General features: G+C 43.6%; 1 protein-coding gene across 1 annotated transcript in view; it reads left to right on the top strand.

Moving 5' to 3' along the window:
• Window positions 1–6,860, top strand: part of C8B (complement C8 beta chain) — a 37,898-nt gene extending 31,038 nt beyond the window's left edge. The window contains exons 10-12 of the mRNA XM_002750874.6: window positions 2,650–2,803; window positions 4,254–4,322; window positions 6,497–6,860. Of these exons, the coding sequence (XP_002750920.1) occupies window positions 2,650–2,803; window positions 4,254–4,322; window positions 6,497–6,648 (375 nt within the window). The 3' untranslated portion in view covers window positions 6,649–6,860. The remainder of the gene's footprint in view (window positions 1–2,649; window positions 2,804–4,253; window positions 4,323–6,496) is intronic.
• The last annotated feature ends 11,000 nt before the right edge of the window (window positions 6,861–17,860 follow it).

Raw genomic sequence — 17,860 nt, 5'->3', positions numbered from 1 at the left:
ATATACCCTGAGAAGAAACTGACCACAGGGTTAACAGGCCATATCCTTTTCCCACCTCTTACCAGCTATGACTTTTGTCAATCTACTTAATGTCTCTGTGCCTTAGCTTTTCACCTGTACAACAAGGAAACAAAAAACTAACTCATACCGTTGTTGTAAAGATTAAGTTAGATAATGTGTGTGACGTATTTAATTCAGCACCTCATAAATGCTAGCTATGGTAACAATTCTTTGTTATCACTAAGAACACCCAGGTTTAGTATGGAAACTTGCATAGAGTTTAGTCAGTGCTCATCATTTCTTTGCTGCAATAGGATAAAAGAAAATTTTCACAAGGGCAGGTATGCTAAGAATCCAGTGATCAATGTGAGTGGTTAGAACTGTGTTTTGGGCCGGGCACGGTGGCTCACGCCTGTAATCCCAGCTCTTTGGGAGGCTGAGGCGGGTGGATCACGAGGTCAAGAGATCGAGACCATCCTGGTCAACATGGTGAAACCCCATCTCTACTAAAAATACAAAAAATTAGCTGGGCATGTGGTGCGTGCCTGTAATCCCAGCTACTCAGGAGGCTGAGGCAGGAGAATTGCCTGAACCCAGGAGGTGGAGGTTGCAGTGAGCCAAGATCGCACCATTGCACTCCAGCCTGGGTAACAAGAGCAAAACTCCGTCTCAAAAAAGAAAAAAAAAAAAAGAATGGTGTTTTTAGGGGAGAGGTGGGAAAGAAAGAGGAAGAGAAAAGGGGGAGAGAAGGTAAGGAGGGAGGAGTAAAGGAGAGAAGAAAAAAGACAGGAAAAATGATCAGTGAATCAAAGAACAGACGAATGCGCTATATTAAGTTTAAAAAGGAAAAGTGGAGTCTTGAGGAGTTGATGTTAAGCTGCAAGTCCAACCATAGCTTGTAAAACTTGGAGAACCCTAGGCGGGAGATTGTAAATGGGAAAAATCAGGCCATTTTTATCAATAATCATTGTGAACTAAGAGGAAAAACACAGGTTTTGGATAGAATCCTGGTAATACCATATTATGAATTGTGTGATCTTGATCAAATTACTTATCCTGCCTTAAAATGGAGCTGATAGTTGCTATTTTTAGGGATGAAGCAGGATCACATTTGTAGCCCTCCACACAGCTCCCGGGACACAGTATATATATGGAAGGTTTATTCCAGTTTGGCCTCTGATTTCCTCTGTCTCCTGTGGCAAATCTCAGTGCTGGTAGGAAAATGCCTTTGTGGTTAATGGCAGATTTTCAAGGTGCTTCGGGAGCAAAAGCAGATTGTTGGAGGAGCTCTTCATTGGTTTAAAGAGAGCTCACCTCTTTCTCTCTCCAAACTCCCACCCTCACCCCTTGTGTGGCCAGCAGGTTGGATGGTTCTGCAAACAGCCTTCGGATCAATTCATTGACCACAAAATGGTGAGACAATGGGACCACCAAGGGGCCTTGCTTTGCCCACTGGAGCGAAGGTCAGCGTCAGATGCATTAAGAAATGGAAGCAATTTTCTTCCCACAGGAGGCTTCTATTAGTTATGATTGCCTGCATTTAGAGAGACCCTAAACTCTCCAGGACTGGATTAGGGCAGAATCACAAACAAAATCTGGAGAGGAACCTGGCCCTGGAGTTGAAACCTGAGCCAAGAGGGAACATTTTTAACCATCTATTTAGACTGTACCTCTCATTTTTCTAACCCACAAGCAATGCCACATCTATCTGTGACTTCTCCCTCTCAAACACTGCCACGCCCACTGAGTGAGCCGCATCTGCTGATTCTTCCCCTATGCTTCTGCCAGTCATACCCTCTCATCATGCCCCCTGCAGTTACCCTAATAAGGCCCTCCGTCCCCTACATCCATCCAGCCACTATGTTCACTTAGCTGGGGCCTGGACCCTAGAAACACAGAGCTGAGACATTGCCCTGATCCCCAGGAGCTTATAGTCTAATCAGAAAAGAAAAAAAAAAAAGGGAATTCTGAACATAAAAACCAAACCAAAACAAAAACAGTATCGACCATAAAGGAGCAGTCAGAACATGGGATTTGTATCAGATGGGTCGTGCAGACAGTATCTTGAGTGATTAGTGGAGAGACGGTGTTCTGTGAGCTTTAGAGCTCCGGAAAGTTCCTGATGGTGACTATTGCTGGATGGGAATGATTTTAATAGGTTTGGAGGGAGTAGTGACGTTGGGACAGAACTCCTATAATCCTTCCAAAGAGCTGCTGGAAAATCGCCTTCTCTGGCCCACCAAAGATAGATGAACCATCCATTCCTTTCTGCTCTCACCTGCTTCTTTCTACAAGTTTCTGCTGGTGCCTGTAACCACCATGTGGTAACCATCTGTTGGTGTGTTTGTCTCTCTTTCTCTCTAGATTCTGAGTTTCTTGGGAGTAGGAATTTTATCTCACTCATTTTTTATGCTTAATGCCTAACACTTAGTAAGTATTCTAAGTGTTTGTTGACCTGAACTTGAGTGAGCCGATTTGTGTATATCAGCTAAAGGGAGGCAGAGAGAAGACGGAAGATCCATCTAGTCCCATAGGAATCCACGTGCTGTCTCTGTGCACTATTCCCGGTCCATTCCTTTGTAGTTTTGCTTTACACTTCTACCTGATAAATGTTTTTCTCTTGAAATCAATGCCCTTTTCCCTTTCCAGGTGGAGCCTCTGTATGAACTGGTGACAGCCACAGATTTTGCCTATTCCAGCACAGTGAGGCAGAACATGAAGCAGGCGCTGGAGGAGTTCCAGAAGGAAATTAGTTCCTGCCAGTGTGCTCCCTGCCAAGGGAATGGAGTCCCTGTCCTGAAAGGTACCACTTTCAAGCAGCTGGTGTCCTTTGTGGAAGCCATAATCTGAAGCAGGCCAGGGGCCAGCCATTTTCCTGCTTCTATTGACCAAAAAGTTAGAATTTAGTCCTCTGGGAGATATTACTCTGGCTGTCAATATACCTGGGTTCTAGCCCCAAAGGGTACTACAGGTGACAGTGTCAATAGGCTGAAGACAGGAGCAGGCTGAGATCATGTAATCTGCAGGAAGGAGTGGGAATAGACTCAGAGAATCTACCCAGAAGAGGGCCTGGGCTGAGTAGAAGAAGCCTTTTGTGCATATCCTAACTAATATGTAATAAGATTTGGGGGCAGCAGCAAGGATGGGCCACTAGAACTTGATTGTTAAACTCAAGAGACATGCCTGGGGTCACTGCAGTGGGCAGGGCAGACTGGGAGGGGTGAGGGCCTGGGATCTTATGCTCCTGTTGGGATAGGCTATCAAGACTCTGAGGAAGAGGCTTCCAACACACAAAACAGGGCAACCAGAGCAGATGGTTACAGCAAGTCCAGCTCAGGGAACCAACTGAAGTCAAGGCAGAGCCCAGTGGATGAAGTTAGCTCCACAGAAGGGATATAGAAGAAGATGTGTTCTCAGGCAGAAAGAGTCTGGTTGCCGACTGGAATTAAGGAATATGTCTCTGGCTCCTTCGACAGGATGAACATGATCAGAGAAGGCACAAGTGAAAGCATAAGGCCTAGAAGTTCTGCTATCCGCACAAGGACCCCTATATGAGGGTTAGTTCTGAAGCAAGTGGGGTCAGCTCATCAGCTCAAGATTTTAATTTAGGGTTGCTGAAATCTCCCTTGCCTTGTGTGAAATTTGGACCTAGAAACTTGGACCCACCTGAGGCTGAAGAGTGAAGGTGAGGTAGAATATGGAGCCAGAGACTGGGATATTTGCAGGGCCTGACCTTTGACAGACAATCCTGTAAAGAGAGTTCTTGTGATTCAGATGAGAAGTTCCTTGACAGGTTACAAATGCACATAGGGAATCACTTCCAAGGAGTCATTACTGGCCAAAAGTTGGATGAGACATCTGAGAGTAATGAGTTCCCCATCATGGAGGTATTCAAGCCTAGGCTAGGCAATTATTTGGGATGAAATTGAACATCAATGACAATTGGCCTCAATGACTGCTAATGTAGCTTCTGACACTGTAAGCATTTAAGTATGGGTCAAATGTCAGCTAATGAGTAATTGTCCTCAACAATTCCGTGTATTCCCAGGGATGGCAATCAACACCCCTTCATGGCAAAGGCCCTCAGGAAAGGAGTGGATATTCCTGGCACTGAACCTGCGTATAGCAAGCCATTTAACTAAATCTGTGCTCTGTTTTAACCTGATGGAAGTGCAGTGATGTGGAGGGCTGAGCTCCAGGAGTTCTTTGCTCCACCTGGCATGATTCACACTCTCTCTGCCTTGTCTTCTCAGAATCACACTGTGACTGCATCTGTCCTGCTGGATTCCAAGGCCTAGCCTGTGAGATCTCCCATCAGAAGAGTAAGTTGACTGGAAAAGGAACTCTGGGGAGGTCCAGAAAATAATTCACCAGAACAACAACAAGGTGTGGGTGTGGAGTGTGAGGCTGGATACTAGGAAACTTGAGCTCCCTCCGGGCCCTTGATTGTTCCATATTTCATTATTTTTTACAACACAGATTGCTTCATGTTAGAGAAGTGTCAAGGCATGGCTTTTGCAAGCCATCTCTTTGGGTCATTCTGGAATGCTTACCCTCTTTTTCTGCTTAGTGTGCTTCTATTCAGTCCTCAAATTCCAGCACAGATACCACCCCCCCCGCAAAAATTCCTCTAATCCCCAAAGAATTAGCTAATTCCTCCTGTTGTCTCCCCGAGGACTTTGGACATATGTCTATTATAGCTCTCTAGGCATTGTACTTTGGGTTGGCGTGTCTATCCAGCCTGTGAGTAGAGACTATGTCCCATTTACCGGTGTCTCAGTAGCCAAGCACCATTGTTGCTCAGTGATAGATGTTGAATTAACAAATGAAAGACTTAATTACCATTAAGCTCCCTTCCAGCTCTCAAATTTTTCTACCAGTTTGACATATAAGTGTCCTCACCCATTCACTCCTCTCTCACTTTTATTCCTTTCTGTGACTTTTTGGTGATACTATTTAATATGAAAATGGCGCATGTAAAACAAACAACAAGCATTTATTGGACACTTTAATGTATACTAGACATCTTGCTGAGTGCTTAAACTCAGTTTGGGTCGAAATTCCATCTCCATCATTTAATAACTGTGACTTGGAGCAAGAAACTTGACCTTTTGATGCCTCGGTTTCTGCAGCTGTGAGATGAATACGATCATATTAACTACCTCATAGAGCTGTCTTGAGTTTGTAATAAGGCATATAAAGCACTTGGAGTGATAACTGACACAATGGAAAAGCAAGATAAACATTGGTTACTTTTTAAAGAGCAATTGTTACTTTGTATCATATATATATATATGATATTAAATATTAAATTCTTCAATCCTCACAATCCCATGAAGATATCATTGATATTCCCATTTTATAGATGAAGAAACTGAGGTTCAATGGGTCACTAACTAACATGCCCATAGTCACACAGTCAGGAAATGTAGAAACCCGGCTTCAGAAACAGTGGTCTGCTCCCACAGCCTTTGATCGAAACTCCTGCCTGCCCTCTCATGTTCCCAGTGAAACGCTCAAGGTTGTCCACCCTCTCCTCTTTCACCTCAACTGGGCCCCAAGCAGTCATCTTCCCAGTGAGTGTGCAGTCACACAACCACAGGATTCCTATGGGTGGGAGGAGCCCTTGGAAACCATTCACTCAGCTCTCTCATTTTTAAGCAATTTACCCACAATTACACTCTGAGATAGGCAAAGCTGGACACATGATATATCATGATTGAAGTCATTGATGACTTACCAATCTCACCATCAAAAATTCTCAAGTGAAAGCCAAGTGTCGGGAAATGGAAAGCACCAATGTCTGTTGTTACCTCATCTACAGCATCCAGAGCTCACAGTAGATAACACAGCTCCCATTATATAAGCTGAGAAGAATGTACCTATCCAGCATCCCATAGCTGGGAACTGTCTAAGCTGGAAAACATTCATTCATTCATTCATTCATCCAATGATCCATTTAACACATGTTTAGTAAGGGCCTCCTGTGTGCCAGCGTAGGTGCTGGAACAAATCAGATATAGCCCCTGTCACAATGGAGACTGTGCTTTGGAAAGGAAGGCCAATATCATTTGAATTGTCTCATAAAGGTCTTTAAAGTTTGAATTGTAACAACTGCTGCAAAATGCTCAGATAATTTAAAATACAAGGAATTGATGGAGAGTTAGGAGTCACAGTTGACGGGGAGTTGGGGGGATCAGAAAAGTTTTTACTGAGGAAATAACACTTTCACTGAGATCCAAGAGGTGAATTGGATTGACCAGGTAATTAGAGGAGGGAAGAGTTTTCTGGGCAAGGGGAAAGCATATGCAAAGGCCCTGTGGTAGGCAGGAGCATGACAAGTACAATGGCCAGGAAGATGGCCAGGCAACTGCAGCAGGGAGCACAGAGATTCAGACTCCCAAAACCTTTTGGCTTACATACCTCATCCAACCCCAGTAAGGCACCAGAAATATAAGAAGGGCTAACTGATGTTTGTTGACCTTCTCTCTTATAGATATCTCTATTGATGGGAAGTGGAATTGCTGGTCAAATTGGTCTTCATGCTCTGGAGGACATAAGACAAGACAAAGGCAGTGTAACAATCCACCTCCTCAAAATGGAGGCAGCCCCTGCTCAGGCCCTGCTTCAGAAACACTTAACTGCTAGCGATGGGAATGCTCCTAGCAGATGATACAGCAGCGGGATGCATACAGTGAGAGGCCTGAGCCCTCAAGCACCCAGGCCAGCTCATCCCTACACCAGCTTCCACCTGGGGTTCGTGGAAGGGCAGGAGGCAGTGCCATGCAAGTTGTTTAAAATAAAGATATTAGCTTGTGAAATGCAAGTTGATTTAAATAAATACTGAGTTAAATGCTTAAGCATCTTTGTAATCCTCACCTTACTCATTCCACAATTTTATTTCACTCAAATTGACACCAGCCAGGAAGTTGTTTGCATTTCAGTTCCACTCTCTAGCTGTGACTGGCATATAGTAGGTGCTTAATAATGAATCAATGAATGAACATTAACTTTTTCTTTCCTTGATGAGTACAAGGTCTTGTTCAATAATAATGGTAGTTCCTGTTTATTGGGTAATTACTATGTGTTGGCCATGAAATCTGTGTATTAATCCCTTCCATCCTTTAAGAACCTTATAAGGTAGATGCTGTAACAGTTGACGGAACTTAGAGCACTTAAGCAATTTGTCCACTGTTACACAGTTAGAAAGTGGCAGACCTGGGCTGCAAACTCAGGCTCTAGAATTTTAAATTCTTAATCATGATGCTCTCTCACCTCTCAGTAAATGAGTGTCTGATTACCAAATAATTTTTCATGAAACAAAATGAAGCGGAAATTACTGTGTGTGTGTGTGTGTGTGTGTGTGTGTGTGTGTGTGTGTGACTGACAAATCTCCAGCCATTCCCTTCTGAGGAGAGAGGATCCTGGTCCCCCAGCTCACTTGGATGCTGAGCATAGGAAGGGTGTGGTTGTGCATGTTGGCAGCAGGAGTTCGGGGGCAGAGTGGAATTGTTGTGCTTAATAAAGGAGTGGCATGGATAGGTTCCCAGGGAAGATTCTGAGCTGGAGACAAGAGCCAGGGAAACTAATCCCTGAAGGAGAAAAAGTTGAAAAGGAAGAGAAAATCATGGTGGCTGGAAGAGGAAACATGTCAAAGAGAATTTTAAGTTGATGGCTTTGGGTATGTGCAAGGTAAATGGTTCCCTACCTCCCGCACAAAACTGTACATTCTACTTTGCTCACTTACACTCTTGTGCAAAAACCATTTTGCGGGTATGGAGGGAGGCTTGAAGAAGAGAATAAGAAGACAATTTTTCTCTGGGCTACCAGAAATAAAATTTTAATTTTCCGGATTGTCAAGTGAGCATTTAAGCTTTCTTTCTCTCATTTGTTCCATCATATTAAAACATCCTGTAAGACTTTCTTTGCTCTTGAGCTCCTCCTGTCTGACTGAAGTACTTTAGGTGAATTTGTTGAAACAAAGTTGGTGGGGTAAAAAGCAGATGGATAAAGGTGAATTAGTTCATCCTATTGATTCAACCCATTGATTTTTAGCTAGATCATCTACTTAGAGTTTACCACTGGGCCTGATGCTGGGGCCTGAGACCTTAGCATATGACACCAAGCTTTGGTTACTGGCACACAGCAATCTCACCCAACTAGTTATCTGGAATTGAGTCCACAGAGCAACCATCAGAGGGAGCTGCTATGGTACTGCTGGGGGTTCCTGCATCAAGTGTGGCGATCCTGCCCGCCTTCCTGCTTCCCCGTGGCCCCTGAAATTGAGCTGACGGGTCTGGGCCCTTCTTTAGTTTAATATTATTGCTTTGCCGTCTGCTGTTATTTCAACAGGATAATCCAATAATGTTTTATCTCTTTCATTATACTGAAGCCGTATAATTTTCTTGAGTTATAATCTATCTTCTTTTAAGATTCCCTCGAGACAGGGAAGAGCGGTTCTGTCTTTGGTTGATGGGAGGCTCCCATGAAGCTGACACTAGCACGTTGAAGCGAGCACTGCCAAATTAAATTCTGAATCTCAATCACAGCCACTGTTTCTAATGGGAAATTTGTGTTGATTATGGAGATGACAGCCCAGGTTCACATTTATTGCATTTAGCAGAAATTGTTTATCCCATTAAATATGGTCTTGAAGGAGAGACAATTGAATTTTGGAGCACCGGTGAATACCCAGGTGACACCCAGGCATTGCTAAACTGTGTAATAATTATATTCTTATTTGTGAGCTGAACTTCCCCACGTGGCTCTTTCTGCAATCAAATGCATTTTGGAGGAGGCTGAAACATAATGTAAGAATTAAACAAAATAAATGCGAACTATGCTTTTGGAAAATCTTGGCAACTACAGCTTACACTGGTGTACTGGTGAAGGAGCTGTAGTATCCGAGGGGCAGAGTCCAGGCAACGCAGTTTGGCTGTGGTCCTGGGAGCTTGAACACAGCACGAGATACCTGGATGTGGGAGATTTTTGCATCTCAGAGCATAAATCTTTGAAATGCTGTTAGCTCCGTGTGCTTAACATCCAGGTGGGAGGTGTGTGACCTTGGACTAATAACCTAACTTCTGCAGGAATAATTATTATTATAATTAGTTTAACAATAGCAATAACAGTAATAGCTGCCAATTTTAGAGTGCTTCCCAGTTTATGAAGTCTCTTAACCTACATTATCTTATTTAGTCTTCATCTGAACTTCTTAGGGTAGATATTAATAGAATCATTGGATGACACGTAGAGAAAGCTTCAAATGGAAACTCTATCCTTATGACGAATGAGTCAACTATAGAAGTCAGGATGGGATGCAGAGCTCAAGAGAAAGAGCACTTGCGGTAGAGAATTCAGACAGAAGGAAACGTCATCTCTGTCTTAAAGAAGAGGACTCTGGCCTGCTCCCAGGCACTTATAAAAAAAAAAAAAAGTCCTCAGGAGAAAGCGGGCCTGGCACAGAACGCTCTTGGGGGGCATCAGTGTGGTATTCCTCAGGACCTTCATGATGCGCACCTTGGTGGGAAAACATACTGGCCGTAGGACCTTGCACACAGCAGCCCCACCACTCACCCTCCTGTTGAAGCCAATTCCTCACTCATCCTCCAGGTCTCAGCTGTCTCTTCTTTCATGCAGCCTTCCTTGCTTCCATTAGTTTAAGAGAGAGATCTCTGTTTTCCTTTCACCCTGTACTTCCCCCATTATAATAGAGATAAGTCTGAAAGTCTGAAAATGAAGATACTATTTTGCTTTACAGATTGAAGATGTGCTTAATAACAACATGTTTACTCATCAATGTTTGTAGACTTTGCAGAGTTACTTATTCATTCTCAAATATAGTATCCGTGAAGGCAGGGACAGGGACTATGGCACTAACATATCCCAACTTATAAGTTCAGTGACTGGCACAAGTAGACCATCAATAAATCATTGTGTAATTAATGAGTTAATGAAAGGAATGAGTAGGGCCTAGGGAAGAGCTTTCTCATACTGGTGAGAACCTTTAGTGAATTTGTGGTATATAATAGTGGCGTCATGAGAGTAGGGACAGAGCAACCACTACGATAGGGGAAATCCACACAATAGTGAATGATAGGCACCTCCATGTGGCTTTGTGGTCAGCAGTGCAAGAGCAAAGTGAAATCAAAGGGAAGGAAAAGCAGCTGATGTCATGAAGGGACCCAATATACCCGTTTGGACATGATATTGTTGACACCTCCTGGGGGAAGCCAGGAATCCCCAAGGAAGCTTTGCCAAGGAAGGGAACAAAAACTCTGCAATTATTGGTGGAGTAACCCTGAGAAGCAGATTTACAAGTTGATGAGGAAACCAAGGCTCAAGGGATTTTAAAAGGCCTGCCTACTATGTGGTAGGGGTAGGAAAGAGGAACTTAAAAAAAAAAAAAGCATCTTCCAACATTCTGCCTCATCCTCAGTGTTCTCATCTCTACATTAGTTTTAAACCTGGAATGGCCACATAAAACCTAATGGCAACACATTGGCATAGTGCACATGAGGTCTTTGAGAGTCCCTGTTTATTGAACATTGGCATGAAATCAGATTTTTCTATGCTGTTTTCCTCTTTGAGTTATCATTCTTAAATGTTAGGCCAGATTTCAATAGTGAGGTATTAAAAAAACTCAGGGATCTGTTTGTGGAGGTACTGGGGGGTGTTATCACAACCTTTTAGGCAAAACTGGAAGGAGAGCTTAGAGAGAGGCCAAATAGCATAGTGCTAAGAAGCCAGACTACTGGTGTTTGAAGCTTGGCTCTGTGACTTACTACCTTGTGGCCTTATACAAGTTATGTATCTGTGTGTGTCTCCATTTCCTCATCTGTAAGATGGGGGTGGTGGCAGTATCAGCCTCCTGGGGCTTTGAGAACATTATGTGAATTACTGCGTTTAGGAGAGCACCCCGGACTTAGTAAGCAGTCCATAATTAGCTATGTCATTACTATCATCATTTCCAGGGGTTTTCAAAACATCAACAAGAACCACAGATTGGTTATTTTTTAAGTCATTTAAAACTGCTTCAAAGACATTTCAGTGTAAAACCCACTATAACATACCAGAACAAAAAGACATAAAATAGCTTAGCTCCTAGGAAATGTCTTAATAAAGGGCATGGAGGGTTTTTATATCCCAAGCTCTGGGTTATTAAGGGAAAATGTATCAGCATAATAACTAATATTTGCAGAGGGCATTATGAGTTACAAAGAACTTTCACATACCTCATCCAGCTTAATCCTCTCAATGCCTGCAACAGGAAGGATTTATTATCTGCTTTTGACAGGTGATGAGACAGAGCCTCTGAGAACCTGAGTGATTTGCCCAAGACCACACAGCTTGAAAGCCGCAGAGCTCAGTCCAAGGGCTGCAGCCTCTGTCCTCACATCTCCTACAACAGCAGAGGCAGATCCAGCTTCATCCATAGAGCAAATGCCCACCTACCTGCTTATATGGAAGGGGCAGAGAAAGGCCTTGGTCTGACATCCCTGCAGCAAAGAAACCAAGTGGGTTTGGAGGGCTTTGCAATAGACAGACAGAGGTGTAACACCCCAACACCATTACTTCCTAGCTGCATGACTTGAGTCAAGTCACTTTTCCTTTCTCGGCCTCAGTGTCATCAGAAAAGGAGGCCATTAAACTCCAGTGCACAAGTGCGAGGATTAAGATTCTTGGGGTGCTGAACAAAACACTACCGCCTAACTTCTGCCTCTTTTTACCCTGCCTAGTATCTGTCTCTTTCAGCAGGTGGATGCATTTTACAAAAAGAAAAATGAAAAGAAATAGTGATTGCATTTGCAGTGGGGAATTCTCAGAGGATTGTCAAAGGGAGTCAAGTGGCTGGTCTGACATTCACCTCTGCATAGGAGGCCGTGCCGGAGCCTGGGCGCTCCCATTATTGCTGTTGGCTGCAGCCACCAGTTATCTCGAGTCTACACCTTGCAACCCCAGGTGTTCCTTCATCCATCATTGGCCATTGTTTGTATCCACTCCTCCTTCCCTCACCACCTCCTGCCAGATGACTCCTTGTTAATAAGCCAGTTTGCTCACATCCTGAAAACTATCTGATTCTGGCCCCTTTTATGCCAAACACCACCCATCCATCAAATGCTTGCTCCACATGCTTGGTTAGGAAAACGGGAATGGGGGAGGAAGACAAATCATAGATAAAACTTCTTAGCTGCTATCTCTAAGGAAATAGAATGGATAAATAGATCTGTCAGACATGTATCATGCCACTGGTCAGCAGAGTCCATTTGTTAAAAACAGGTTAGGATGAGAGGATTTATCTCACATTTTAAGCTGTTAATATAGAAGGGAAACATATTTTCGTTTATCTCTCCCAGGGGAAAAGGGGAACTCTTAAGGCCATGAATGAGGGATTTTTAACTCGATTTGATGGACTTCCCTTCGCTAAGGTGAAAAAGGTGGGCTCTCTCTTGACTCTGTGCAGCCTTCAGGAATGGTATGAGCGTGGCTGTCCTCTGACATACCAGGAAGGTTGTAGGACTCAGCAGTCCTGTGAAAGTGCCTTCCATTAGTTTTCACCTCACAAGTTTCTGTATGCTAGACACAAAAGCCATTCTACAGTCTTTACCTCCAGCACAGAGAAACCAGAGACAATAGCAGCCAACAAACTCTTCCTGGAAAATTTCTACGTACCAAGTATGATGCCAGGTGCTAGGGCTTCAGTGGTAATCGGATTCCCCACTTGCCCTGCAGGAAGTCACTGGGTCAGGTAGACACACAACTAGGCTATAGGGATGGAGCATGGAAAATGCTGGAATACAGACCTACGTGAAGGAGGAGGACCTGATGAAGTGTGTTGTAATGGAAGCGGTCACGATTGGCTTTCCAGATGAATGGACACCTAACCTATACCATGGAGAGTGCTGGCGAGGGGCTAGAAGAAGATGGGAGCTGAGGAGTGGGAGTGAGGTAGTGCTTCCAGGAATAGTATATGCAGAGACTGGAAGCAATAAAAGGCCTGACCTATTTGGGGAACTAAATCGGAAATAGTTTTTTAATTCAATAAATGTTTATTGAACTCTTACTAAGACTAAATACTATTTGGTACTGAGGATCTAATCATGAAAAGGCTTGCTTAATAATTGGGGGGGTCATACTGTCTTAGTCGTTTCAGACTGCTCTAGAAGAATTTAGTAGACTGGATGGCTTAAATAACACGCATTTATTTCTCACAGTTCTGGAGGCCGGCAATTCCAAGAGCAAGGTGCCAGCTTCATACGCCTCTGATGAGTCACTCTTTCTGCTTGTAGACTGCTATCTTCTTGTATCCTCACATGGCAGATTGGAGAAAGAAGCAAGCTCTCTTGTGTCTCTCCTTATAAGGGCACTAATTCCATCATGAGGCCTCCATCTTCATGACCTATCCACTCTCAAAGGCCCCACCTCCTAATATCATCCATTAGGGATTAGGATTTCAACATAGGAATTTGGGAGTACACAAACATGCCATCCATAACATATGAGAAGGAAAAAAAGAAGAAATAAACAAATCTATAACGTCAGGTAATGGCAATTCTGCATGAGAAAAATAAATGAAGATAAGGGTGAGCCTCTTTACATAGGGTGGACAGAGAAGGTCTTTGGAGAGGTGATACTTGAGCAAAGACTTGCATGAAGTGAGGAAGTGAGCTGTGGCTGAGCACACTTAGATGGTGAGCATCTCAGGCAGAGAGGACAGCAGGTGCAAAGGTCCTGAGGAAGGGAGGGCCTGGTGTGCATGAGGAATGGCAAAAGGGCCTGCATGACTGGAGCAGCACAAAGAACTGAAGGGAAGAAAATGAAAGGGAGTCGAGGGCTAGTCACACAGAGCTTTGTTCCTCATGTCAGGGACAATAGATTTCTAGCACAGTTGGCCCATAGAATCCAATCAGAGAGACAAAGGTGGAGTGGGTATGTCAGCCTCAGAGATGTGCTTTAGGAATCCAGTTTGAAATTCATGGCCTTTATAGCAACAGCCGTGGGCTGCCAAAAGCCCAAGAGCATCCCGGGGTAATCAGGAAAGGGGCTGTCTGTGGGAATGGTCTGGAACCAAGCACTGGCTGCCCTCAGGAAAGTCCCAGTGACCAAACTGGAATTCCAAACTCAGTCATCTCCAGCCTGACAAATTCCAGCACCATTACCTAAAGAACTGAGCAAAAATCACCCCACATTCTACCTCCTGGTTTTCCAGCTCTGTCACTTTACACATTTCCCCTGCAGAATCAAGCCCCTCCTTCTGCTTTCTATGATGCTCCAACTCTCACTGTGTCTGAGACTCTGCTGGCCATGTCCTGGCTTCCTGCCCTGCTCCCACAGCTTGTTATCTCCCACAGGCCCCTGGGCTTCCTGCTGCCTGGGACCTATTGCCTTTGTTCACAGCTCTCCCTTACCAGACTGCCATCAGTGAGGAATTTTTTTTTTTAACTTGATTTGATGGACTCTTGCATGGTTCCATCCCTGAATTCTTTCAGGGATGGGACCATGTCTGATCCATTTCTGAACCTCCAGCACCCAGCATGGGGCCTGCACAAGAGCTCTCAGAGAGTGTTTTGCCCATTTCTGAAGTGAAGGAATAGCACCGTAGATTTTCTTCACGCCATTCTGCTAACCCGTATCACACCCCCTTCCTCTCATGGCACTCAGTAGCTTCACTTTGCCATCTCTCGTTTCTGCAATGTGGCTTTTGAAGCCTACCCTTTCTCTCTGTCCATTTTCTTCACCCTAAAGGCATATAGTTCAGAAGAGATTCATTGAATGATGAACTCTTTAGATCTTCCTTTCTCTCAAAAAAGAAAAAAGCCTCTCCTTAGTGCTTTTTATTCTGTCATTAATTTACTTTTCAAAAGACACCTTGTCAAGCTGAAGATTATGTCTTTAAACCATGTATTTACACCCACTACCTATAAAACCATAGATCTTAAAAGACCTAAGGGAAAATGCATCGGATGAATTTTATGCTTTTTGCTTTGTGAGAGCCAGTCATTCTTGAAGAGGGAAAGCTGCTGATGTAGTAAAGGGATGCTATGTTTGAAACTGCCACTGTATTTCAATTTCTAAAGCTTCTGAGGACGTAGCATCCTCAAAGGAGTGGGACAGACACTGGCTTGGGTTTCTCTGGCTCAGAAGATAGGAAGATGGCATCGCTCAGCCGGTGGTTTTCACTCACAAATGATCCAGGCAATTACATAATCTCAAAGTTCTCATCTTGTGCCTAGATTACTACACTTACCTCCCGATGAGCCTCCCTGCCTCTGGTTTCTTCCTCTTCTCTGCGCCCCACACACTATCCTCCAAATCCCTCCACCTGCAGACAAGAGCAAAGGGTGCTCTGTGACCTGGCCTGCTCTGTGCTCTGTGACCCATGAGGCTCAACTTCGCTGAGACTCAGTTTCCTTAGGTGCACAATAGGAGTTAGAAAACAAACCTTAAGAGATCTTGCATAAGAGTAGTTAAAAGAGCACAAATAACTTTGCTGTTCCTTCCTTTTTGTTTTGTCCCTGTTACCCATGCACATATAACGATTCCTCTACTCTCAAGATTCTTAACCTGGGCTGCATTTGGGGAACTTCTAAAGCTAAGGATGTCAGGCCAGGCGTGGTGGCTCATGTCTGTAATCCCAGCACTTTGAGAGGACGAGGAGGGTGGATCACCTCACCGTAGGTCAGGAGTTGGAGACCAGAAGGACCAATAGGGTAAAACCTCATCTCTACTACAAATATGAAAATTAGCTGGGTGTGGTGGCATGTGCCTGTAGCCATGGCTACTAAGGAGGCGAAGGCAGGAGAACTGCTTGAACCTGGAGGCGGAGGTTGCAGTGAGCTGAGGTCACGCCACTGCACTCCAGCCTGGGCGACAGAGCAAGACTTTGTCTCAAAAACAAACAAAACAAACAAACAAAAACTACAAATGTCCGGTCGTTACCCCCAGGGATTCAGATTTAACTGGTTTGAGGTGCAGCCTATAGACATCAATGTTTTAAAAACTCCTCAGGTGCTTCTAACATGCAACCAAGGCATCTTTACGTCAAGATCAAACGTTCTCTGTAAAGTGCCCACGTGGCCTGGCCAATTTGGCCCCTGGTCACTTTCTAGCATGTAACTGCCACTACTCAGTAAATAATGAATGTAGGTTAATTATTAATACAAGTTAAAAAGTAAAAAGCAAATTAATGACAGGATGAAAAGCAATAAGACAGTCTTTCTCCTTCTTTCAGATAGAAGATCTAAAGAGTTTAGAAATGAACTTCTAAATCACATGCCTTAATTAATAACAGTCTTAATTATAATGATAATGAGGGTGATGCTAATAATGTCCTGTGTGACAGGCATGGTGCCAAGTGTTTCATGTGCCTCATTTTATTTACATGCAGTATATTCCCACTCCACATTCCCAACATATATGCAGCTGCACACCCCCCACCCAATTTTCTTTCTCACTTTCAGACTTTGTCTCATGCTGAATTTCTGTCTGAGACATTTCTTCCTGGTTTGCCTAGTTGAAAAGAACTTCAGGGCCTGAGGCAAGCCCCACGCCATTCACAACATACACACTCGTGGAAAGGTAAATCTCTCTCCTACCTGGCCTCCTTCAGCACTTATTTTGTGTGCTACATATTTTGGCATTAACTCAACAATTAATTTCCCTAAAACTTCCTCTAGTTGTTTCCTATACATAAGTCTTATTGTCACGCTAAGAAGATTGAGGACTCCAGAAGGACTTGAAGCATCAGTATATATGTCAGTCATCAGACATTTCTTGAGTACCTACTAAACCCTAGGATGGCAGATTTGGCCTTCAAGGAGCTCACAATCTAATAGGGGAAACTGATGAATAAACAGAAAATTCAGTGCTACCTAACATGTTCTCTATCTGAGGCATGATTGGAGGGCTGTGGGATTCTGAGGCTGGCTGGTGTGATTGGCTCTCCCAGGGATGGGTCAGAGAAGGTGGATTTTGGCCTCTTCAAATCCACTCTCCACTCTGGGAGGCTGACCAATGTGCACATTGTCTTCAATTCATTCGCTTATTTAATCGCAGCTACTTACTAAGTCCCTGTAATATGTAAGGCACGAGCTTGGCCTCAGGGGCTACAGTGACAAACAAAATCAACCTGACTTCTGCCCTGAAGATTATTCTCTCAGGAAGAGATAGACCTTAAATTGTCACAGGAGATATGGGGCCAAATATATATGCTATGATCTAAATGTTTGTGTCCCTTCAAAATTCATACGTTGAAATTCTAACCCCAAGGTGATGGCATGAGGAGGTGGGAAATTTGGGAAGTGACTAGGTCATGAGAATGGAGCCTCATGAATGGAATTTGTGCCCTTAAAGAAGGGACCTAAGAGACTGCCTAGACCTTCTGCCGTGTAAGGACACTGCAGTAAGGCAGTCCTGTAAAAACTAAGAAGTGGGCCTCTACCAGACATTGAATCTGCCTTGATCTTGGACTTCCCAGCCTCTAGATCTGTGAGAAATAAATTTCTGTTGTTTATAAGCCACCTGATTTACGGCATTTTGTTATAGCAGCGCAGATGGACTGAGATAATATAATTACTCATTGTGAAAACTGCAATGAAGGAAAAGAAGTGTTCTATGAGAAAATAATTAGGAGAAATGTGACATTTTGTGGAAAGAATTTAAGTGAACTAGAGAGATTAATTGAATTAATAAATGAGTTCAAATGAAGGAAAATTGAAATAATTCAAGTCAATTTTTAATATTTTCCTCATTATTTCAGAGTGTCTACCTATCCTAACAGTGAATAATGTTTCTATGAATGAACAAGTATTGTTATCAAAGAACTAAGGGAATTCTCACCCTACTTTGTTTTATTGGGCAT

Source organism: Callithrix jacchus, chromosome 7 (assembly GCF_049354715.1).
Source record: "Callithrix jacchus isolate 240 chromosome 7, calJac240_pri, whole genome shotgun sequence".
Taxonomy (NCBI): Eukaryota; Metazoa; Chordata; class Mammalia; order Primates; family Cebidae; genus Callithrix; species Callithrix jacchus.
This window is presented reverse-complemented; position numbering and strand designations above follow the sequence as displayed.